General features: G+C 51.5%; 1 protein-coding gene across 1 annotated transcript in view; it reads right to left on the bottom strand.

Moving 5' to 3' along the window:
* ABCA4 (ATP binding cassette subfamily A member 4) overlaps nt 1–23,831 on the bottom strand; it is a 119,896-nt gene extending 96,065 nt beyond the window's left edge. The window contains exons 1-6 of the mRNA XM_040999012.1: nt 23,751–23,831; nt 14,566–14,659; nt 13,713–13,854; nt 10,677–10,816; nt 4,905–5,032; nt 554–751 (exon numbers count right to left, since the gene is read on the bottom strand). Coding sequence (XP_040854946.1) covers nt 554–751; nt 4,905–5,032; nt 10,677–10,816; nt 13,713–13,854; nt 14,566–14,659; nt 23,751–23,816 — 768 coding nt within the window. The 5' untranslated portion in view covers nt 23,817–23,831. The remainder of the gene's footprint in view (nt 1–553; nt 752–4,904; nt 5,033–10,676; nt 10,817–13,712; nt 13,855–14,565; nt 14,660–23,750) is intronic.
* Between the last annotated feature and the right edge of the window lie 238 nt (nt 23,832–24,069).

Genomic DNA, 24,069 nt, shown 5'->3' on the forward strand with positions numbered 1-24,069 from the left:
AGCTGAATTAGAAGTGGAACACTGGGATTCAACCCAAGCTCCCATACAGGATGCTGGCATTACATGCAGTTGTTTAGCCCTCCCTATCATGAATCAGGGGAACATTTGGGATCAAGAGCAGTCTCAGAAAAAGGAACATGAAGCCTTCATTTATGGTATCTTATGTCATGACCAAGTATTACACTCATCATTTAGATGAGCAAATGGGGCCAGGAGAGGTTAGATATCTTGCCCATGATAGCCTAGCTGCGAAATGGGGGGTCAGGGAGTCACAATCAGACTTCTCCTTTATCTGCCACACCTACTAGAGGCTGTGGAGAGCACATGCCCAACATCAGAGTCAACATCAGTCTGCCATGACCACACCTCACAGTGGACCCCACAATGACTCCCCGGTCCCCGGTCCCCGGGCCACGGTTCCATGCGCATGGACAGTCAATGGAGCCTCCTCAAGGACTATTCTCAACACCAAGTTCATGCCTCACTCAGTGTCTCCTGAGTCTCCTAGGAATCCCTTCCCAAGGGCAGAGCAGCCAGCTCCACTGCTGCTTACCACGCGGAAGAGCTTGAAGAAGTCCACATTGGCATACAGCGTGTCCTCCATCCACTGCAGGGTGCCCTGGGAGAGGGGACACAGGGCTCCTCGCACAGTCTGAGCGCCATGCCGCTGGCTGAAGATGAGGAAGCGTATCAGCAGGGCCTCGCTGCAGGCGATGTCCTTCAGTGCCAGGTCTGGGACTCCATGAGCAAACTGCAGGGAAGAAAAGCCACCCTGGAGAACCCGGGCCTCACGAGCATGCAACATGCTTTCCGGGATGCGGTAGAGGGGGCAGACGGGCTATGCAGCTGCTTTTGAAAGAAGCAGGTTATAATAGGTGATTGGTTGGGCCCAGGATAATGGCTGGGTCCTTGACATGTGGGAGAGAGATGGAAAAAACTATGATCAAGTTACATGTGAGAAGAATTTGACCCTTGCAACTGGAAAATGCCAGAAAGTAGATTTTTTTTTTTCTCCTTGCTGACTCCCCAGAGAAGATGTAGCTGTGATGGCTCTTGGTTTTGCAGACTTCTGCCCCCTAGATCTACAAGCTCAACGAGCCATGCGGTTTGCAGCACTGTCCCCACTCCACTGCACTACATTACAAAGCCATTGGTTTTATTTTATTTTTGAATATTGAGAGGCAGATCTTCCGTCTGCTGGTTCACTTCCCACACAGCTAGGGCTAGACCTGGCTGTGACCCAGAGTCAGGCTGCTCCATCCAGGTCTCCCATATGGGAGACATCATCTGCTGTTACCCCCCAGGATGTAGTGCCAGCAGGGAGCCTGATCAGGAGCAGAGCAGTTGGGAATTCATCTGGCATTCCCGAATATAGGATGTGAGAGTCACTGATGTGTGGCTTATTCTGCTGTGCCACAATGCAAGCTCCCTCAGGAGCCATTTAAAATCCTAAAGAGGCCCCTTTTAGCCCCAAGATCTGAAACAGTTTGAGGAGGGATGGACTCCATGTTCCTCCTATTCCAGAGGAGGGAAGTGAGGAGGGGAGAAAGAGAGGGACTTGAGAAAGTCAAGCATTCCCAGGCTCAATCTCCCAATACTGCTGTCATTCACATATTCAGTGATGGCTCACTGACCTCCTCGCATGCATGCTAGGTTGAGGGAAGTGGCAGCAAGGTAGGGTCCCTACCCACCACGGAGCTCATGAGCTGGATAGAAACACAGGCACTTGGGGCCAGTGTGTGGAGTAGCCAGCTATGCCTCTGCCTGCAAAGTCAATATCCCATGTAGGTGCTGGTTCAAATTTTGGCTTCTTCACTTCCCATCCAGCTCCCTGATAATGGTCTGGGAATGCAGTAGAGGATGGTTCAAGTCCTTGGGCCCCTGCACCTATGTGGGAGACCCAAAAGAAGCTCCAGGCTCCTGGCTTTGGCCTGGCTTGGTTCTACCCACTGTGACCTTTTGGGGAGTGAACCAGCAGGTGGAATATCTCTCTGTCTCTCCTTCTCTCCCTTTAATCTACTTCAGCCTGGCCATTGCCCTGTTGGATAAGGTGGAACCTGAAAGCAGAGGTAGGAGTGTCCAGCAGAGCTTGTAAGTGTAGGTAGCATTGACGGAACACCTGCTCTGTGGACTTTGAGTATGTTAATTCTTTTTTTTTTTTTAAGGCAACGAAGTCTTCTGTTTAGTGTAAACCGGTTCTTGTTCTTTTTTTTTTTTTAAGATTTATTTATTTTTATTGGAAAGTCAGATACACAGAGAGGAGGAGGAGAGAGAGGAAGATTCTCTACCCGATGATCCATTCCCCAAGCAGCTGCAATGGCTGGAATGAGCCAATCCAAAGCCAGGAGCCAGGAGCTTCTTCTAGGTCTCCCATGCGGGTGCAGGGTTCCAAGGCTTTGGGCCATCCTCGACTGCTTTCCCAGGCCACAAGCAGGGAGCTGGATGGGAAGCAGGGCCAGCAGGACTAGAACCGGCACCCATATGGGATCCCAGGCATGCAAGGCGAGGACCCTAACCACTACTGAGTATATTAATTCTCTGAACACCCACAAGCACCAGATACCATAAGCACTTTTATCTTTCCCAGTTCGCAAATGAGGAAACAGGCTCAGAGTGGTCAGTTACCTTGCAGGTCACACAGTTAAGTGTGTGGTCTTGCTGGGGTTTAAATCCAGAGCTTAAACATTGCCTGTGAGCTCTTTGGCAAGTAGGGAAGAGGAGAGGGTGAGGCAAAAAAAGGAAAGTATACAGCCCTTGAGGCATATCCAGGAGTTGACACAACTGGGGTGAGACAGGGGGTGAGCCAGGGAACTGGACCACCCTCATCATCTGACAGTTCGCTTAAAGGAGAGAGAAGGGCAGCATTACCTTAAGGGGTGGCCTTAGACATCGGTGGGAAGGACCAGTGTGTGCTCATGAACCAAAATGCCGTGAACAATGATGCTGGTTGGTGCCGGCTGCGAGCTACCTCATTTGGGCAGCACAGGGGGAGGTGGACTCTATCAGGGTGAGTTGCAATGGACAGCACTGACAAGGGCGGCGTGCACATCTGGCTTAGTGGCCAGTGGAGAAGTGGGTCCAGAGGTGCAGAGGGAGCGCCAGCTAATCCGAGCCAGCCTGCCCCACCCCACCACGACCTGAGCCAGCCCAAGTGACTTTGCCCCAGGGAGGGTCTCAGTCCAGGTGCCAGGAGAACCAGAAGAAGTCACCTCACTGGGAGCTAGAATGAAATCCACACCCTGCGACATTCCTGCCCTTATCCCCAGCTCCCTGTTATCACTGGCAGGAAGTCATGGCAGGCATTGGCCAGGACCTGCGCCTGGAGACAAAGCAAAGGAAAAAAAGGCAGGGATTGGTGTCTCTGACACCTGCATTCCAGGATGTGGGTGGATGGATGTGGGTGGATGGATGTGGAGCCGAGCAGGACCAGACAGCCAGGCCCTCACTGCCTCTCATCCTGAAACTTCAGGATCCCAGGGTCACTGTGAAAGGTCCCTGCAATAAGTCCATCCTTGCCAGGTGGACTGTCAGCTTCCCCCAACCTCCTCCGGACTTGGATGGCCCCTAGGGCTGTTCATGTGTGGATCTGCCTTAGGATCTGGAGGAGAAGCAGAAGACAGGAAGAGAAGCTGTACCCTCAGAGTTCAGCACCCAGGATCCCCGGGAGCCAGGACCCTAGGAAGCACCCAAGAGCAGCTGCTGCCAGGCACCAGGCAGTCAGGATCACCCAGACGCCTGGCTCCATCTCAGAGCTTTGGGCATAGCTGTTCGGCTAAGCTCCTAAGCTGATGCTAAGGATGCCTGTATCCCGTGTGGGAAACACCAGGCTTCAGGTCCTGGGGCCTCTGCCCCTCACCTGGGAGACCCCAGGGTTGTGTTCCCAGCTCCCAGCTTTGGCCTGGCCTAGCCCTGGCTACTGGGGGCACTTGGACAGAGAAGCAGAGGCTGGGGGAGATCCATTTCCTCTCTCACTCTCTTCCTCTCCATCTCTCTCCGTCTCTTTCCTTCTCGCTCCCTTTTAAATAAGTCAAAATAAATTTAAAAAGTGAAAAACAACCCCAGAGCTTTGGACTCAGTTGGGGAGTGGTCTGAGAGTGTGCATTTCTGAGGTGCTTCCAGCTGCTACAGGGGCCGGAGGAAGAGATGCTGGGTAGGTGGCAAGGAAGCCTGTGTTCCTTGCTGGCACTCACTATTTCTAGCTTGGATGGATCAAGTCCAGCACCAGCTGCCTCAGTTGCCTTAACTGCTTGACCCATCTTGGGGCTGTTGTGAGGAATAAAGGAGCTTGCATTTGCAAAATGTGTTCTTGGCACAGACACTCTACCTGACCATAGAGTATCTCAGGGGGCAAAATGAATATTGAAACCATGGACCTGGAAGGGATCTGCTGAGGCCCTCTGAAGAACACAGACTTCCTTCTCCCACTGCTGGTTTCCTGATTCTGACACCCAGTCCCCATAGGGACTGGCCAGGACTCTCCTCCCCCTGAAGCCCTTCCTCTGATCAGGCCCCTGTCTGCTGACATCCAGGGCACATGTAGCAGAGGTCCTGCTTGGGGGTCCAGCGTTGTGCTTGGCTCACGCTACGTTGCAGTACCCCTAGCTGCCCTCACATAACAGAGTTGCTGCCCTCTCCTGCAACATGTGCAGGAGCTGAGCCACATGCTCCCTCCAAATCCTGACAGTTACAAGGACCGGAGGGGTAAGCGTTGCCAGTTTCCTCTCTGATGGGAATACGTGTCACCTCAGTGAACCCGAGGTATTTTTTTTGAACTTTGGGCATGAATCACAGATTCTGAATGTGAACACAGAAAGGAAAATGCTGCCATGACCTCCCTTGCATTTTTCAAGTTCAGGTGTTCCCCACTGCCCTACAGGGACCACTGACGCACAGCTTCCTCTTACCTGCTCTGGACGGACTTGGGAGTTGACCAGAAGGTGAGTCACTGAGTCAGACAGGCCAATGTTCCTCTTGAGAAATAACACCAATGTCTCTTCATCTTTCAAGATATCCCGAACTCGTATTCCTTTTCCTGTACATCAGTGAGAGAGAGAGGATGGGGTGCTGGATGGGAAGCGAACATGGGTCCAAGGAAGGGAGAAGGGACCAGCACTGCAGCAGCGTAGAAGGTTAAGCCTCCACCTGCAGCACCAGCATCCCATATGGATGCTGGTTTCAGTCCTGGTTGCTCCACTTTTGATCCAGCTCCCTGCTAATGTACCTGGGAAAGCAGCAGAGGATGGTCCCTGCACCCATGTGGGAGACCCAGAAAAAGCTCCTGGTTTTGAGGCCACTGGAGAGTAAATGAGCAAATGGAAGCACTCTCTCTCTCTGCCTCTTCCTCTCTCTGTAAATAAATACTTAAAAAAAGAAAAGAAAAGAGAGCTAGTATGGGTTGGAAACACTTCTAACTTGACCCTTGGAAGTGAGCTTCCTCCACCTTCTGGGTTCAGCACCCTCTGCAGGGGCTACACTGTCACAGCAATTACCCCAGCAGCAGCAATGAAGGCAAAGAGGGCAGGAACGTTAGGACATTAGGCTGCACTGGGAGAGGGCTGGGCAGGTGCCTCATGGGGTTGGCCTGGAGCAGCAGCTTTTAACAGTGTTAGGCACAGAGGGACTAGCACAGGGTGGTTCTGTCCCAATGAGAATATTTGACAACTCCTGGGGAGACATTTTTGGGTCTTTCGACTGGGAAGTGCTGGTGGATAGAGGCTAGGGATGCTGCAAACATCCCACAGTGCACAGGACTAAGCCTGGGCTGAGGAGCCCTGGTCCAGGATTGGACAGTGGCTCTGTCCCGCTCTAGGTGTCATGGAGTTTCTGTCAGCTAAGCTGGCACACTGTCTTAGGAGTAGGTAAGCAGAGGGCTGCTAGCAGCAGGAAAGGATTGGAGGACAGAGCCAAAGCTTGCCTGGCACAGCCCCAATCATGCTCAAAACCCATGGCAAGCAGGAATTTCTTCACACTAGGGACTGTGAACATGACCTTGGGGCACACAAGCGCACCTCTCTCCCTGTGTCTGCACTCTTCCCTATCTGCTTGCTTCCAAGGCCAACGTGCAGCCTCAAGTTGGCCTCTGCTAAGCTTCCAAGGTGCTTTCCAGAGCAGCATGTTGTAGTCCAGGAGCTCAGTGGAGTCATTCCAGTGTGAAGGGAGAGTGCTGGGTTGTGTGCAAATGCCAGTCTACACAAGTCCAATTGGGGTGTAACTCACTTTCATCAAATGTCCCCCTGCTCATGCTGTCCCCTGCCATCCACTGCCGCCCTGGCTGTCCTCTGCCAATCACCCCTTGCCAGGTGAGCAACAAGACCGTCCCAAGACCCAACAGCCTAGGATCCCTCACAACTGCCCTAGCACAGGGTCTGTGGCTCCAGCTCCGTGTGGCTCCTTTCGTTTTGTTGTCACATGGAACATCTTCCCTAGGCCAGTCCTGAGCCCCCTCTGGCACACAATGGTCCCTTGCCAATGGTGCCTGCCTGGGAGAGGTAGGCCACTGGTTAGTTCGGTGTCACTCCTGCTTGCCTGGGGCAAGTAAATTTGAGGGGAAGCTGGTCACAGGACGGAAGACTGAGAGGGCTGCTCTGTCTTGTTGTTGCCCTCCTGTGGTCCTCCACGCCTAGCTCTCCCTTCTGTCCTACCGCCCAGATGCAATTCTCCATTGACCCCTTGGTGGACAGCCTGATGCGCTATCTCTCCATCCACATGCCCATTGTGAGTGCATGTGCCTGCACACACATACACACACACACAGTCTAGGTCTTCTGGACACAGGACCCAGTGGGACTGCTGATCTGGCTGTTACTCTTTAACTCACTCACCTGACCTCTCCTGGCCAGGGAGGGGGGGGGCAGAGAATGGGAGCTGGGAATGCTGCACGTAGCCAACAGGATGCCACCCAGGTGAGCCAACCCCCACCACCGGGGAGGAGGCCAGTGCGTGCATGCCCCACCTGCCTGGGGAGGGATCCCAGCTGCCCTGGTGGGGGGCAGTAAGTAAGTGAGCATGGAGGTTGGGGGTGGGAGAGGTGGTCGATACCAGACACATAGAAGCTTCACGTGGCTCCTGAGGGAGAAATGTGAACTGGGGGCCTGAGGAAAGAAAACTAAATTGAGTTTGAAATGTGGTTCTTCTGGTTCTCTTCCCTGGGAAGATCAGAGGCTGGGGGGTGGGCACTGAGGAAGGAGGAGGGGAGAAGGTGTTAAAGATGACTGAGAGAGGCCCTGGAGCTTGCTGGGGGAGGGGGGTTGAGGAAAGGGGGCTCCGCCTGCTGCCCTTTGGCCATTAATCCCCTGCTCAGAATGCTGTGCGACAGGTTTGCTTTCCACCCGCATGCTTTTCCCAGGTGAGGGGGACCGCAGGCTGAGTGCCCCTCTCCATCCTGCCGGAGGCTTCCTACACGCTGGGGGGCTCTGGAGCCAGCACTGCAGCTAACGCTAGCATGGACTCTGAAATAACCCCAGCCCAGACTCCCTTCAGAGACACGTTCCTTCCATTGGGTGGACGCCTGTCCCCTCTCCTGGCCCCTAGGGTCAGGGGCACTGTCCCAGGCCTTAGGAGAACCTTGGGTGGTCTCCCCAGCCCTGCTCTCCTTTATGGAATTCTCTCCTGAGCCTGCAAGAGGAAATCACCTGCACAAGAACATTTCTAGCAGTCTGTGGGAAAACAGAATGCAAAGAGTTTACAGTGGTGTCCACGTGCTTTGAAATCCACACGTGGTTTCTTTGTGATACACATCTTCCACAGGCTTTTTGAAGCCCTCAGTCGCTGCCCAAAGTCAGTCCCAATGTGGGGTTAACAGGTGGTGATTTGGGTTCTCATATCCACATGACAAAAACAGCATGGAAACTGCGGCTTGGAATCACTTCCCAGCCACAAGTTCCTCCAGCTAAACTCAACTGGAGGGCCAATCATTTGCAAGGAAATGTCTAGCTCTTCACAGACCCCACTCAGGGGTTGGGAGCATTTACCCCAGCAGTCCTAAATTAACACTTTCTGGCAGGTGGAACCCTAACTTCTTCCACTATTAAAATGCTAATTGCGCTTATCTCCATAGTGCCCTTCAAGACAGGGCTGCCAAATGCTTGTCATTTGTCTGGTTGTAGAACATTATTTAACATAAAGTGCAGGCCCGGCGCGGTGGCGCAAGTGGTTAAAGGTCCCCGCTTCCCTTCCAGCTCCCTGCCTGTGGCCTGGGAAAGCAGTCGAGGACAGCCCAAGGCTTTGGGAACCTGCAACCACGTGGGAGACCCAGAAGAGGCTCCTGGCTTCGGATCAGCATAGTATCGGCCTGTTGCGCTCACTTGGGGAGTGAATCATCTGATGGAAGATCTTCCTCTCTGTCTCTCCTCTCTGTATATCCGCCTTTCCAATAAAAAAAATAATAAAAATAAATCTTTAAAAAAAAATAATGTTAAAACTCTTAAAAAAAAAAACCATAAAGTGCATGCTTTGCTGCTTTTGAAACCGTTCGAAGGTAGTGAAGGTTCAAAGGCCCATCTGCCCTGAGCTTTCTCACTGGGATGAGGACAGCACGCAGAAAACAATCCCGGGTGGCGGTGGATGGGGAGAGTAGTTCTTTGTTGGCTCTCCCGCACCCCTTGCTGTGTTTCCCATGCCCACCTGCTAATTTCCTGCCCTGTGTGTTTGTCCCTGCATCTCAGAGGGTGACTTCAGTGGGTAATCTCTGGTTCAGTTGCTCTCTTCTCTCTCTCTGTTCCCAGAGCACAGCCTGATGCCTGACTCCCAGGAGGTGTTGTGTCTGCACTACACAAAACAGGGTTGATGCATGCCATTCTCCTGCCATGCCTGTTTGGAACCCAGAGCAAGTGTAGTCTGTCTCCCTGGTAACCCTTCTTCTTCCCACCTGTGGTCCTCAATGCTCGTTCTTGCAACCACCCCCTTCCTGCACCAATGCCAACAGCACGCATCTCCCTACAGCTCCAAAATGCGATGCTCACTCGCAGCCTCTGAGTGCTGGTCTCATAGTGTCCCTCTCCTAGTCACCTTCTATTTACAAGACTGCAGCAGCCAGCTGAACTTAGCTGACTCACACCCTTTTAACTTTTAACTTTCTCTTGGGGAAAGCGTTCCAGGTGCCATAGCCAGCACCTCCAGCCATGGCAGAGGTGCCCACGATGGATGCAACATATATGTCGCTTATACCACTTGCAATGCCACCATCTCATATGGGTGCCGGTTTGAGTCCTGGCTGTTCTACTTCAGATCCAGCTTCCTACTACTGCACCTGGGAAGCTTCGGAAGGTGGCCCAAGTATTTGGGCCCCTGCCACCTATGTGGAAGTCCTGGATGGAGTTCCTGGCTCCTGATTTTGGCCAGGCCCAGCACTGGCCATTGCAGCCATCTGGGGAGTGAACCAAGCGGACAGAAGATCTCTTCCTGTGTGTCTCTCCCTTGCTTTCTGTAACTCTGATTTTCAAAACAAATGTCTTTAAAAGACATGTGGGTACTGTTTCTGCCATTGGCTTTGTGTCTTGCTTCTCCCCCAGGCTAGGGACACATGAAGGTGGAGTCCCTTGTCCTTCCTCCTTCCTCACTGTGCCTTGCTCCATGTGCTCTCCTACCTGGGCGGGCACCCAAACCCTATCACTTTCCTGTGCAACTTCAGTGTCCCTGGCCTCCCACTTCCTCTGTCCTCCCCACTGTCCCATACCTTCCTTTCTATTGCACACCATCAAGGCCACACTTACTGGTCTGATCTCACCCATCCTGCCTGACTTCAGAAACCGGAATCCACATATTTCACCTCCTAACCCTAGCCCTAATGCATCGCTTTATTTTCCCCATGAGGCAGCCACACATTACAAACCCAAAGCACGGGACAGTCACATGATTTCTTCAGTGAGTCCCAAGTATGCATGTGCTTTTCTGGAGCTTCCGCCCAGAGGAGTCCTGAGGTCTCAAATATTAAAGCTTTCTCCACAGCCACTAGTTCCTTTGATGTTTGGGTTATTGAACCCTTGTCATTTCAATGGTGTCATGAATTCCATCGAGGCCTCTGGCTTTTCTATTCCTCCAGCCCCAGTCCGTGTCAGTACTTCTGGTTTCTAATGCATCGGTATGCATCCTGCATTGAGTGCTTTTTGTCCAAGCACTATCTCCCTCCCCTTGCCTCCTTCACCTTCTCTGGTTCTCCCCTTGCATCACCACGCCCGCCTCCCATCTGTGCTGTTTCTGGAACTGGAAGCTAAATATGACTGAAAGAAATCACAGGGCCACATCTATTTACATAGGTGGTCTCTGAGTGCTCCAATACCCTTAGTGGTACTCAGCATCAGTACTGCACTGTTAGCCACCTCCCCTCCCCCGAGACTTTCTGCAGGCTGTCCCACACCTTTTGCAACCTTTGCAAATCCTTCTCCCTGCTTCTAGGCCTTGACTTGACCTTGCCCCTTGCCCTTTGCAGAACACTGCTTCTCTGCTTTCTCCTTTCTGTCTTAGATTTCCTGGGCTGAGACCTTTGCTGTCCTCCTTCTCCACTCCCTGCTTTACACGTGATCTTAGCCAAAAGGCTGAGAAGCAATTCCACTAACTGTTTTCAGAACAAGTGGGGAGGAAGTGCCATCCCTCCTTCACTCACCTAGGAACTTTATTCTCTGATGGCTGGAGACGAGCAAGGGGCCAGTGATACTTGGGGGCAGTGAAGCCCAGCTCACCTGCCATTCTCTCTGGGTGAGTCCTCAGGGTGTTCATGAACTGGGACAAGGTGCGGAGCTCTGTCCAAACACGGCCAAGGTGCTGGCTCTCTGGTGCGTCCCTGAGGAGTTCTTGAAAATCTCGATACACCCTTGCCAAGCTGTAAGAGGAATAAGAACTCATCTATCAGGAAACAGCTAGCTACTGCATTAGGTATCCTCATGCTACTGCCAAAGCAAAAGGAGAAAGGAAGGGGCTTCCCAGGGTATGCATGCAGCAGAACAGACAAAGGTGGTAAATAATTTGCTCAGTCTTTCAGTTTGGGTAGGGCCATGTCACATTTCATTCGTGTCCAAAAAGGTGCAAAAGAGGAGGATTTAGGTGGATATCATTGGAGGTTCCTCCCTGCCTTCACCTGGCTATGATGGCCATGTGCACCCCCAAGCCCCTCCTCTCTGTGCATACAATGCATCCAGGGATGCACGTAGGCATGCTTGCTGAAGCTAGTCAGCTAGGGAGAATGGAGCAAGGCCATCCAGATCTGTTCCTGGGAATTTGAAGTATGCAAGAATACTCTCCAGATGACCTAGGCTGCAATGCTGTAAACTGGGCAGCCAGCAGCAGCCTGGCTGTGCAGGAGCAGGGCTGAGGCCAGTGGTGAGTCGCAGGGAGGCCAGGGCCTGCAGGCCCACATGGGGCTAAAGGAGCAGGCCTTTGTGGGACATGCCTTAATGCCCTGCAAGTGAAACAAGCTCCAATAGACACAACATTTCAGCCTTGATGGGTGTGAGACCCAGCCTCTCTCATTCACATGCTAAGTCCAGCTGGAATCTGGAACCCCCTTCTCCATCTCCCATCCCTCAATCTTCCCCAGTAACATCTATAAACACCTCCAGTGCCAGTCCCATCAAACCGCAGCATCCTCTGAGCTGTCTCCAGGGTTCCCCTAACACCTTCATGCAACCCCGTGGGCTCCCTTTTCTGTGGGGAGCGGGGCGCAGGAGCGGCCCCCAGTAATGTGAAAGGCCAGCGCAGGATGGCAGCTGGCCCAGGGCCAGGAGGCAGGGTTGGTCTCACCAGCAGATAAACAGGAAGTCACGGGGATACGCTGATGCCCTCACTGTGATTATGTCATTGTTACTGGCTGATCAGGTAGCGCCAAGTGGATTCAAGGGGAGAAGTGATTGGTGGAGAGCGGTATAAAACGCAGCCACTAAAAGCAATAAGATGGATGGGGAGAAGAAAGGGGCAGCAGAAAGGGTACAAATGCAATAAGGCCTATGGGGAGAAAAGCAGCAGAGAAAAGCTAAGACCTACAGAGAAAAGCAGCGGAGAGAGGGAAGAAAAGGAGAGAGGGGAGAAAAGCAGCAGAAAGGGGTAGAAAAACAGCCGCTTTTTTGCAATAAGGGGTCCAGTTGTAGTTCCTGTTTTCCCAGATCCTCAACAGTGTGCCTCATAGGTAGTGTCGCTGACCAACAGCGGGTGGGAAGTTCTTCTTGGCAGGAACATCAAAATGTGGCAGAAATGAAAGCTTCCTGACAGCATTGGTAGCGATATGAGCTTGGCCCAAACTTGCTCTCCTGACTTGCCTCTACTTCCTTACAAGGGAGGAAGGATGGTCCTAAGGTGTGTATGAGCAACAGGTGCATGCTACAGGCTTGCGGACCATGCCATCTCCATCACAACTGCTCGACTCTGCCACAGTGGGGGCAAAAGCAGCCTTAGTTTGATCCAGTGGGCAAGACTCCTTGGAGCATTAGGTTGCCCTACTAAGTGTTCCTGTAAAAAATCTAAACACAGGGCCTGAGGCAATGGTTCAATTGGTTAATCCTCTCCTTGCAAGCACTAGGATCCCATATGGCTGCTGGTCTGTGTCCTGGCCACTTCCCATCCAGCTCCCTGCTTGTGGCCTGGGAAAGTAGTAGAGGATGACCCAAAGACTTGGAACCCTGCACCTGTGTGGGAGACCCGAAAGAAGCTCCTGGCTCCTGGCATTGGATCAGCTCCATTTCAGCTGATTTCATTTGGGGAGTGAACTAGCAGATGGAAGATCTCTGTCTCTCCTTCTATCTATAAATCTACCTTTCAAATAAATAAATAAATAAATCTTTAAAATGTAAATGCAGATTGGTCCTGGAGAATTGTACTGATCTCATTTCAAACAATAAATAAAAAGTCAACCACCTACCTCAGGTTCCAACTGACCCTGTGTTTGTCCTTACTCCCTAACAAGACCTGGGATGACCTTCAGATTGAGCTGTCAAGAGCAGACAGGGGATGAAGGACGGCCATGTCCATACCCCTGAGCCTCTGTTCCCAAGGTGGCCCTTTCTCCTGGGGGATTTGACTTGAAAAGTGACCCCAGACTGGGCAGTCCCTTGGAATCACAAGCACAGTGAAGTGCTGGGCATGTGGGCATGGCTCTCAGGAGATGGGCCTGTCAGCTTCTTATGGGTCTTCAGCCCCTCAGCTTAGAAACCCCTCTCTGCAGCCACAGGCCCAAAGCTGCCACTCAAAGCACTGCTGGCCATCACATCAGAGGATTTAGGATTGGTCTTTTTCTCATTGCACCTGATGAGCCTGATTTCATTTACTCCAATAATGTTCCCTGCCTCTTAGCCCTTAGGTGGGAAAGCCTTTAAAGGAACAGAGATCTGTCAGGGATCCCTGGAGTACCAATATTTTCCTTGCACCATAATGCCACTCAAGTAACAGGTGACCTAGAAGCCAGCGACACAGCTTTACAGGCGGGATGCCCTCCATCTTCAAGTCACACTTTGGGGATGGATACAAGAACCAAGAAAACTGTGTCCATGTGGCCACTTCCAAACATTCTTCTCAAGTACCCTGCTGGTTCATGGAATTTTCCACAGAGGAAGTCTGCCTTGTGCTCCTTGTGCTGGCTTGTGCAGAAGCTCACAGTAAGGCTCAAAACCGAAACCACTCCTGTAGTGTACCTGTTCTGCAGGTGTGTGCACCTGCATGCGCATTCTGGTCCCAGGAGGAGACTAAAGGGGCAGGCAGCTCCCCTGTGCGGCGGGCACCTCACTACTTACATGGAGTTGTTATAGTTGGACACAATTCCAGGAGATTCCCCTGGGGTGGGATTTTTAAAACAGGGATTGTTCACATTGCAGAAAATCCCCTGGAGCCACGGCAGCATTCCTGCTGAGGGCATCGCCTTGTTGGGAAAATGGCCTTTAAAACAGGAAGTGGAGACAAGAAGTTAGTCACAAGACCAAGTATCACACTGCGGGGAGAGGAGCACCAGGTAAAAAGGCGAGAATTGGTGAACAGAAGGCCTGATTAACTACTTGGGGCTGGAAACTCATAGACAGAAGGCAAAGGCCAGGAATAGGGGATGGGCAGCTTTGCTTTGCTTTGCCCTGGAAACTTCCATCAACTGCCAAGGGAGAGAAGAAATAGTTCCGGTCAGACCAGAAACCAGACGAAGCCTTTCACAGAGGGTTCTAGCAGCAGAAAGGCTTTTTTCTGGACCCCGAGCCCCTCAGGGGTCCAAAGAAGACTATCTGATAAAGTGGGATTGTACTGCATCCTTTCTGCTCATTTTTCTCCAGCACCATGTCTGACACACCCCCTTAACTGGTCACTGAACTATTTTTAAGAACTCATGTACAGTCTGTCTCTTTCAAATGGGTGAAGGTTTAGGTACAAAGAAAAAAATTCCAACCCAAACAAACAAAACTAATTACACAAGCCTTCAATAACCACACGCAAATGTTTGCTGAGACTTAAGGCTTGTGTACAACCAATGCAGCTCTGTTGTTGTGTGCAGCAGAGGTGAAGTGGTGCTAGACAAATTCAATCCTCATACCACCCTCCCAGAGTGATCAGAAGGCCAGCCTGGTGTGCCCTTGGGGCTGCCCCGGCTGCCCCCTCTTCACTTACATTCATGTTGACTGTAGAGCGGGTTGGCATTCCTTAGCCAGATCAAGACCAGAAATAAGGATAAAGGCCACACCAGTTCCACCGCAAAGCGAATCTGGAAAGAAGAAACAAACAAGCAAAATAAAAAAAAAAAAATCAGTGGGAGAAAGACCAGGGATGCTGAGAGCACAGGAGGCACGGCCAGGACAGACAGACTTCATCTTGGCACTGTGTGCAGCCAGATGTGGGCCATGCTGTGGCAACCTCCAGGACTTCCTTCTCACATGCCCACCTCCTGGGCCACATTGCCCCTGGCTGAGTGCACCAGTCAGATCCTCTGCGCATCGGGGTTCTGCTTAGCTTCTGTTGAAGCAAGCACTCTCAGCACAGACTTCCATAAAGATTCAGGACTTTGGGGGCTTTGCCAACATCACTGTGCATACGAATGCAGTTTTACCCAGTATGGCCCCCACTACACCTTCTTTTGTTTCTAAATTGGTGAATTTTGTTTATTTGGAAGGCAGAGATACAGAATAGAAAAGATCAAGAGAGAGAGAGAGAGAGATTTCCCATCCTCTGGTTCATACTTCAAATGTTCACAACAGTATGAGCTTGGCTAGCCAAAGAACTCAGTCTAGGACTCCCACGTGGGTGGGCAGGACCCAAGCACTTGGACCCTCCCCAGCTACTCCCCAAGATGTGCATTGCCACAAAGCTGGACTTGGAAACAGAGCTGGGATCCAAACCCAGGAATTTCAATCCATATAGCCTTGTCAGCAGTGTCTCAATTGCTATTCCAAAAGACTCTTCCCATAATTGTATTTTTTAAAGGTTCATTTATTTATTTATTCATTTATTTGAAAGGCAGAATCACAGAGAGACAGAGAGATCTTCCATGTTTTGGTTCACTTCCCAAATGGCCGTAAAGGTCGAGCTGAGCCAATCCAATGCTAAGAGCCAGGAACTTTGTTCAGGTCTCCCATGTGGGTGCAGGTGTCCAAGCCATCCTCTGGTGTTATCTCAGGTCATAAGCAAGGAGCTGGATGAAAAGTGGAGTATCCAGGATACAAGTTTATGCCTATTTGGGATGCTGGCAGTGCAGGTGGAGGATTAGCGTGCGATATCACCATGCTGCCTCCACTTTTTTCTAATGAGTCTCTAGTTGAAGCTGATGCTGTATGTAGATAGTAAAGATCTTATTATAATCTCCGGTCTGTGGCTGAGGTGCATGGCACTGAGAAAGGAGACCCACACTGCATGACCAAGGCAGAGACCTCTTGTCTCTGGCACTGACTCTCTTTGTGCCCCTCTGCCTGACCCAGCCTTCTTCTTGCGTGTAGCAGACTCTGCCCATGTAATCTTGGATTGAATGAATGACTAAATGGCTCTTTGAAATACTGAGATCCTTAGCAGAAATCAGGGTTTATCCACCTGCTTTCTTCATGACATTAAATTGCTTCAAGAAGCAGATGGATATAGTGCTGTCTGTTTTTACCATGGAAGTAGCTGCTGTTCCCAGCGTATGGCTGAAAGCTAGTCTTCAAGCTTGGGTTCCATTTGGAACTCAGGTACTGTAGACCCCAGAACAGGAGCCTCTAGGTTCTGGAGCTCCACATCAGTGGCAAGGTTGGGGGTATGGGCAGTGGAGGGGCAGGAGAAAGGGGAATAAAAATATTTACCTAGTCTATTCCAGGGACCTTGAGAAGGAGACCCCTAAGATCCAAGAACTTCAGGAGCTGGCCAGGAACAGAGCCTGAAGTCCCTAGAGATGAGCTGGGCCTATTGGCATGACTCTCCTTTAGTCCTTTCTCAGCCAAATGGCGGGCATCCTAGTAGGTTCCTTTCCTGGCAGTAAAGAAAACTGTGCTTAGCACGACCTATCTGTTGGCAACCAAAAAGTCACAAGTCAGAAATGCACTGGTGGGGGAAAAAAAGATTATACACAGCAGGGGGAAAAGCCAATGATATTTGGGGGAGGTGGTAATTATGCAATTGCAACTTTTTGTCCAGGAAGGATGTGTTAGAGGAAGTACAGATACAAATAAGAGAAGGAGGGGAAAAAAAGAAAGAAATGAGGGATTTTGCTCCATGGTATTCAGTATTCATAGCTGCCCCCACATCTTCTCCCACAAGATGTGAAAACATCAGGGCTGGCCAATTCCCACCAGCCATGGCCCCCAGCATGTTTGGTGTTGGAATGTTGGCTGTTACCCTCAGGCGCATGCGGGCTAAGGGCAGCCAGGAAGCACCTCTTCCCCAGGCACCCCAGCTGGTTGCCTCCTGGCCCCTGGGCCACTGCACCAGCTGTGCCTCCAGCAGCCTGGACCTTCGTGTCTTATTGCCCAGCTGCCCAGCATGTGGAACATCAGGGCCATTTTTCTAACAGGTGAATGCAGCTCAGTGTGCTGGGAGCTTCCTGAGGTCTGTGTTTTCCCTGCTGTGACTCCAGCTCCCTCCACAAGGGAGAACTCACAGTATTACCAGCCCAGGAGCTAGCCCTCGGATGAGACAGCTCTGTCCACATTGGAGTAGCAGTCTCGCCCAGGAAAGTTGGCAGCAACTTTGGGGTTCAGGTGTCCAGCAGCCTGCGGAGGTGTGCGCAGTAGTGGCACCTCCCCTTCCGGTCTGCGTCCTCCTGTCAGAGAGGTCGGGGAGCAAGCTGGGCAAGATAGCAGGCACGTGAGTGATAGTGCAAGTGACGAAACTGGAAATTGCGCGTGCTGTCCTGGCCAAGGAAGTGAGACAACCAGTCCGGACACTCCTGGTTGGGCTCCTCCTCCCGCCCCCTGCCTGCATCGCTGGCTCTCCACCAGCTGTACCAGCTGCCTCCTGAGCCCAGATGCCTATCTGGGAGTGGCCTGGTATGTCAAACATCAAGGTTCATTCAGGGAGTGGGAGGATCTGGGTTAACAAGCACTTTCGGGCTTGCGTAACCTCTGTGTCTCAGTGTTCTCATCTATTAAATGGGACTGATATCATGTCCTACAGGGTACACCAAAGGCTAAGAACCGGTCACTCTGGGGTTGAGGACTGGGTTCCCATCTAGCCTGCTCTGTCTTAGCTATGTGACCTTAGGTAAACTGTTGAGACCCTCCCGGCCTCTCAGCGGACATAACAGGACCCTTCTGCCAGGGCAGTGTGTGGCTGACCTGAGCAGGAAGCAGAACCTGACACACCTGGTAGCTCTCGGGAAACACAAACATTTATTCCTTGCCTCCCAGGGGTGTCACAGGGGTCACCGGGGCATTGCAGGTGACAGCATGTTGCAAAGACTGAAAAGCAAGCTCTCATTAGAATGACCTGCAGGCACTTAAGCCTGCCCTGCCCTGACACTCATGGCCCCTTCCTTTGTGGATGTGGAATGTGAATTTGGAACCACAAGGTTTCCTTGGACACTAACCATGCATGTCTGCTGATCCCCAATAAAGGGGTCTTGTCTGTCTGACCCCTGGAGAACATTTCTAAACCCAAGTTCATACCTCTCTTGCCTCTTGGACAGAGGACATGGCATGTGAGCCCTTGGCTCTGTCTCTGGCCATCATCTCCACCTGAACCATTGCTCACATACAGCGATGCTGGGCTGAGCCCCAGAAGGACATCTGCAGTTGGAAAGGTGTTTTTGCAAACAGTCTTGCTGCAGGCAGCTGTGGTGACCTTGGAAAGGCAATTTTTGGGGATAGTCAAGCTCACCATGCTAACTATCCACCAACATCCAGAGGAGCTCTCTCTTCTACTTGCCTGCCACACACAAACCCCCTGGACTCTTGTCCCTCCCCCAGAACCATGCTCTGTACCCACAGCCCAGAACCGCGTCCTTGTCCTTGATGCTCTACCGTGCCGGGCTTCCCCTGGGGAGAAATTCCACAGTGTAATTAAAAGCATGCTTTCCCAGCAGCCTGGACTCCCTGCCCTTTTCTCCAAACATGTTGGTAACTTTAATTAAGACCAGTCGAGGCTCAGAAGGGGCCTAACTGGTATTTCCTTGTTCTCTCTCTCTCTCTCTCTCTCATTCTCTCTCTGTCTCCCCTCCCCCCTTTCTCTTTACCCTTCTGTCACTGTGAGGGTGGTGGGGAGTCTGGTCGGGGCGGAGTTGTGCTTATTGTTTGATAGCTTAGCTAGTTAGATTTCTTTGTTCCCTTTTGCTCTGCTTTCAACTTAGAAAGAGGGTAGCCACAGCTTGGAATGAGCCATGTGAATCTCCCTTCTGTGTGGAGGACCCAGACAGGACTCAGCTTGGGTGAACATGACACAGAACCTGGGGACACTTGGGGTCAACTGCTCAGGCCCTGCACCTACCACATTGTGATGTGGTGCACAGGACTAAAGGCCACATCTGGGCCACATGTCCAGGCCTGAAGTCTGGGAAGTGATGAGCACCATTCACCAGCCCTAACTTCTTAGGAATCCTTAGGCCTTCCCCAGATATCCTGGCCTCACCCAGATCCTGAGATGCAGGGATGACATGAGGGGACCGAAGACTGTGAGCTCTCAGGGAGGGAGGACGTGGGTAGTGACAACACACCTGATGGTCCTTAGCGCCTCTCCCAGGCCCAGTGTCTGGTCTTCAGCCAGTCTGTAGGAGGTCACCTGCTTCGTGCAGTGGGGGGCCCTGGGTACCGGGAGCCAGCCCAGCTGTGAGCTTACCTTGCCTTCTCCCCTTGTCGTGCTGCCCACAACCTCCCTTGGGCACCTGATTCTGCTCAGTTATGAGACATGGGGGGCTTCTCCCACCTACCTGTAACATCCTATAGCAGGGGGCACACCTACAGCCCACTTGCCAAGTCTGGCATTAGTTCCCATTTCTTGTTGTGCAATGATTGTTGACAGAACCCTCTTTGCCTCACAAAACTGTCCTAGGGCCTGGCGAGATAGCGTAGCAGTTAAAGTCCTTGCCTTGGATGCACCAGGATCATATGGGCGCCGGTTCTAATCCCAGCAGCTCCACTTCTCAGCCAGCTCCCTGCTTATGGCCTGGGAAAGCAGTTGAGGATGGCCCAAAGCCTTGGGACCCTGCACCTGAATGGGAGACCCGGAAGAGCTCCTGGCTCCTGGCTTTGTATTGGCTCAACTCCAGCCATTGCAGCCACTTGGGGAGTGAACCATCAGATGGAAGATCTTCTTCTCTGTCTCTCCTTCTCTCTGTACATCTTCCTTTCCAATAAACATAAATAAATCTTAAAACAAACAAACAAAACAAAAAAACCTGTGCTAGTTTGGATGAGAAATTCTACGTTTAGGTGGCACCCATGACCAGCCTGTGGGAGAGGGCCTAGCTCGTTGGGGTGATGTGTTGTGATGGCCATGCCAAGCCCAGCCCCAGTGGTCACAAACCCTTGTCAGAGGCCTTGGGGACCTCATCATTCAGCAGTGGCATGAGATGGAGAGGAGGCTCTCACTCGGAACTGCCTATCATGAGGGCTTCTGTGATAATGCAATCAGGGGGTGGGAAGGCTGATAAAAGGAGGAAGAGGGGAAGACAGAGGCCTGAGAATTTTCACCTTCTGCCCTCAGGGCATGGGAGGAGAGGAATGGGGAATTTGGCCTCTGTTTTCATTTTTCTGCTCACAACAAACACCTCCAATCCGTGGGAATCTCGGAGAACTGAAAGCAAGTGGCCTTGCAGCAAACCAGGTTAGACTACCACTTGGAACATCTACATATGAGAGCGCCGTTTCGGGTCCTGGATGCTCTGCTTCTGATCCAGCTTCCTACTTGTGCACCTAACAAGGCAGCAGGTGAGTGCTCAAGTGCTTGGGTCCCTGAGGAAGTTCCTGGCTCCTGCAGCCATTGTCAGGGAATGAGCTAGCTGATGGAAGATTCTCTCCTCTCTGTCTTTTAAATAAACAAATAGTAACTAAATAAAAAGTCCTTTTAAAAAGAAGCCTAGGGACTGAGTTATGGGCCAGGTGTTTATACTTTAAGAAAAGTTGTCATATTCCAGAAGCAGAAGCTTCCAGAAGAACTAAAAGCATAGGAAGGAGACACAGGCCCCTCTGAGAGGTACTGGGGCAAGAGTCAGGCCTCCGGCTTAGCCAGACATCCTGGAAATGTTCAGAATGTGGTAGCAGTGAGGAAGCATCCAGAAGCTCCTGGATGAGATCTCCATGCTTAGGCCTTTAGGAAGCAGGTGATGACAACTCAGAACTGGCCCAGCCCTGGAGATGTCTCAGGAATAGGTTCCCAGCCTGTAGGGCTCCATCCCCTGGCAGAGAAAGCAGAGTCCCTGGACAAGGAGATGCCTACCAACACTAGGGATGCGGGGCAGAGTTCATGAGCCAAACCCAGTCTTTGTTCTCTGTGATGGTGACATGTTTTCCCAGGAGTGCCCACGTTGCATCCACAAGCATGGAGGGAACCTGGCGGTCTGAAGAAAATCCCGGTCATCTCAAGGCACCGTGGGAGCAGGCCCTGGCATCACCTTGGTAGCCATTGTGTGTCCCGCACCTTGTCTGGGGGAACTATTGGGAATTTTAATGATTGAAGGGACATGTGAAAAAATGAATAACTGGGGCTAGCATCGTGGAGTAGCAATTTAAACCTCTGCCTGCAGTACCAGCATCCTGTATGGATCGCTCTACTTCCAATCCAGCTCCAGCTAAAAGCAGCAAAAGATGGCCTCAGTCCTTGGACCTCTTACCTATGTGGGAGACCCGAAAGAGGTTCCTGGTCCTTAGCTTGGATCTGCTCAACTCTGGCCTATGTAGTCACTTGGGGAGTGAACTAGCAGATGGAAGATCTTTCTGTCTTTCCTCTCTCTGTGTAACTCAGCCTTTTACATACAAAGAAAAAAAAATCTTAAAGAAGTGAATAACTGTGGCAACCAATTTTGTTCATGACTGGTTCGCATTTTCATCCAGGAAGGGAAGCTCTTGGAAGACGGACCATGTCTTGGCTTCCTGTGAATGCTAGGGCCCTGGGAACCCCCAAAGGTCCTGGATTTGACAAAAGAAGGAGGCCTGGGAACAACGGCACATCCCACAGACCAGCGATCCCAACACAGCTCTTCCCCTATCCTCTGTGTTCCCTCCAGGTCCCCTTCCAGGTCAACTGTGTGCAAAGCGGTTGTGTCCTTTGTTGGCCCTTTCCGAGCCATTGTCGCTCAGCTCCAAACCTACCAGCCAGCCCCAGCTCCCTCTTCCCTTGGCTGCAGTGGCCTCCTGGCATGCACTCCTCCTGGGGCCTGATGTCTACACCACAGCCCTCTCATCTACATCCCTTAGGCGTCATCATGGCCCTGTCTCCCCTGGGAGCTGTGACCTCTATGACACCTAAGTGTGTCTCATCCTCAGTCTTGGCTCATTCTTGGTCTCTGTTCCAGAACAACGCACACTGAGCAGCGCAGGAGGGAAGGAAACTGATCCAGTTCGTGATCAAGGGCAAGGGCATGAGCAAGGGTGTGAGGATGGCATCTGGCCAAGTCATTTGCATCTCATCAGATCATGGTAGACAAGCAGAGGGACCAGCCAGGGTACATGGGCAGAAGGGGAGGTCCACTTCCTAACAACCTGCTGTTATGGTCACTGACCCAGGAATCTCCCATCAGGCCCCTCCTCCTCACCTGCCATGTTGCGGGGATTAGACTTTTAAAGTGTGGCCTCAGATGCCTTCCTGGGTTCAGTTCTTTTACCAGCTCCTCACTGGAACACACATCCATAGATCCTTAGATGTTCCCCAGCTGGACCCACTTTGCTCCTGACATTCCTTTCCACACCCAGGAAAAACCCTATCTTGCCTACACAAAGCTGTTTTGAATTGCACTTTACACAGATTCTGGTTTTGCTCCTTTCCTGCGGCCAGTCTCCTTCACTTTCCTCCCTCTGAGCACTTCTATTCCCATCTGGTTCCTCACCTAGCACCGAGTCTTTATCCTTGCACTTCTTTCTCTTTTCTACTTCTTTGGTCACTTGATGTTGGCACAACTCTGCAAGGCCATAGGCAGGTGCAGTGTTCCTTTGGGTTACATAAGTCACTTGCAGAGTCCAGTTGCCTGGTGTCCCAGGGGCTGGAGGAGAGACGGGTCACTCTGATCTCTGCTCTCACCTTCCCTTTCCCTGGAACATTTAACCTTTGCTACTTCATGTTGCTCTGAGTCTCTAAAACATCCTTCAAATTTTTTTCCAGCCAGCACGAAAGCTCATCCAGAGTTGACTCTGGCTTGGTATTTCAGACCCCTAAGTCCAGTCCAGACGCATGTCTGCTCTTGAAAGGGTGCAGAACAGGTCTATGATGGCTAGGAATGTGCTTTGTCTCTGTTGAACACAAGCCACCGCCAAAGGCAGCACGTACGGTGGCTTTCTACACCACCAAGAAAGGAGACAGGAGCAGTTCCACCTGTGATTCGCTCATGAATTGCATTCCTGTTTCAGAAACACTCAAATGTGACAAACGTGTGCCTTGCAGAAGTGAAGGCTCCCCAAGCTGGGCAGCATTTGAGGACATTCTTTTGAGCCTCATTCAAGGAACAGACAAGCTGCTTGGGCAGACTGGAAACTGATACAGAGCCCGTCCTATACTGGGTTCTATGTGAACTGGAAAGATCAGAAGCATGTTCAGACATCAAGAGCAATGTTGGAAAGCTCAGGCCCATTCTGGGAGAATTGCAGGCAGGAGCACTGGGTGATTAGAAGAGTCTGCAGGAGCTTGTGTCCGTAGCAGTTGGTTTCAGCATGAGCTGGGGGAAGGAATGAGGAGTGTGCAACTGTGAAAGAAGCCTGCACTTATGTAGGACTTAGGGTTCCTCCAGTTGCACTGTGTGGACGCTCATCATTATGGGGCCTGAGCATGGTGGGATGCAGGGATGACTAGACAGTGGATTCATAAACTGGGCAGCAGGTTCCAATGTGGCCGAGGACAAAGGGGTTTGATTTCTGTGAAGGACATTCATCTGGGACACTCACCAGGCCACCATTAGCTCATTGTTACTTCAGGATTAAATGCCCACAAACCCATGATTGGGGGTGGCAGCCTTTTTTTCTGATGAGGTACATTTGCATATTTTTTACATCCTCCATGGACTATATAAAATTATCAACTTGAAAGTGAACCTGCTATAGATGTGTTGAATCTCGAATCCCACCTGTGGTTGCCTTTGCCAAACCTGAACAAATGACTTTGAGGATCTCAAACCGCCCACAGGCCATGTATTCTTCACCCATGCAACACACTCTGATGCCCATCGCCCCACCCCACCGACCTCAGGCAATTACCTTTTGCCTCTTCCGCAGGGTCCAGTTCTTCCAGAGCAAGAGCTGTATCTGCCTGGCGAAGCCCATGCTGCTGACAATGCAAAGACCAGGAGCCGTTCCAGAGCCGGGGCTGCTGGGTGGCAATGGACATAAACGCCACACAGAGCACCTTGGGCTCAGCTGCCGTGTCCTTGGTGATTAAGGGCTCACTTTGTGTCCCCTCCAAAGCGTAATCCCTTTTAATTACACGTAAGCCCTTTGTTGGGGAGAGGAAGCACGTGCTGTGCTGGCTCCTTTCTAGTGATAACCAGAGGACCCAAAGACAGGCTGGCGGACACAG

This window comes from Ochotona curzoniae, unplaced genomic scaffold (genome assembly GCF_017591425.1).
Source record: "Ochotona curzoniae isolate NIBS_2020 unplaced genomic scaffold, NIBS_Ocur_1.0 scaffold_1037, whole genome shotgun sequence".
NCBI classification, from domain to species: Eukaryota; Metazoa; Chordata; class Mammalia; order Lagomorpha; family Ochotonidae; genus Ochotona; species Ochotona curzoniae.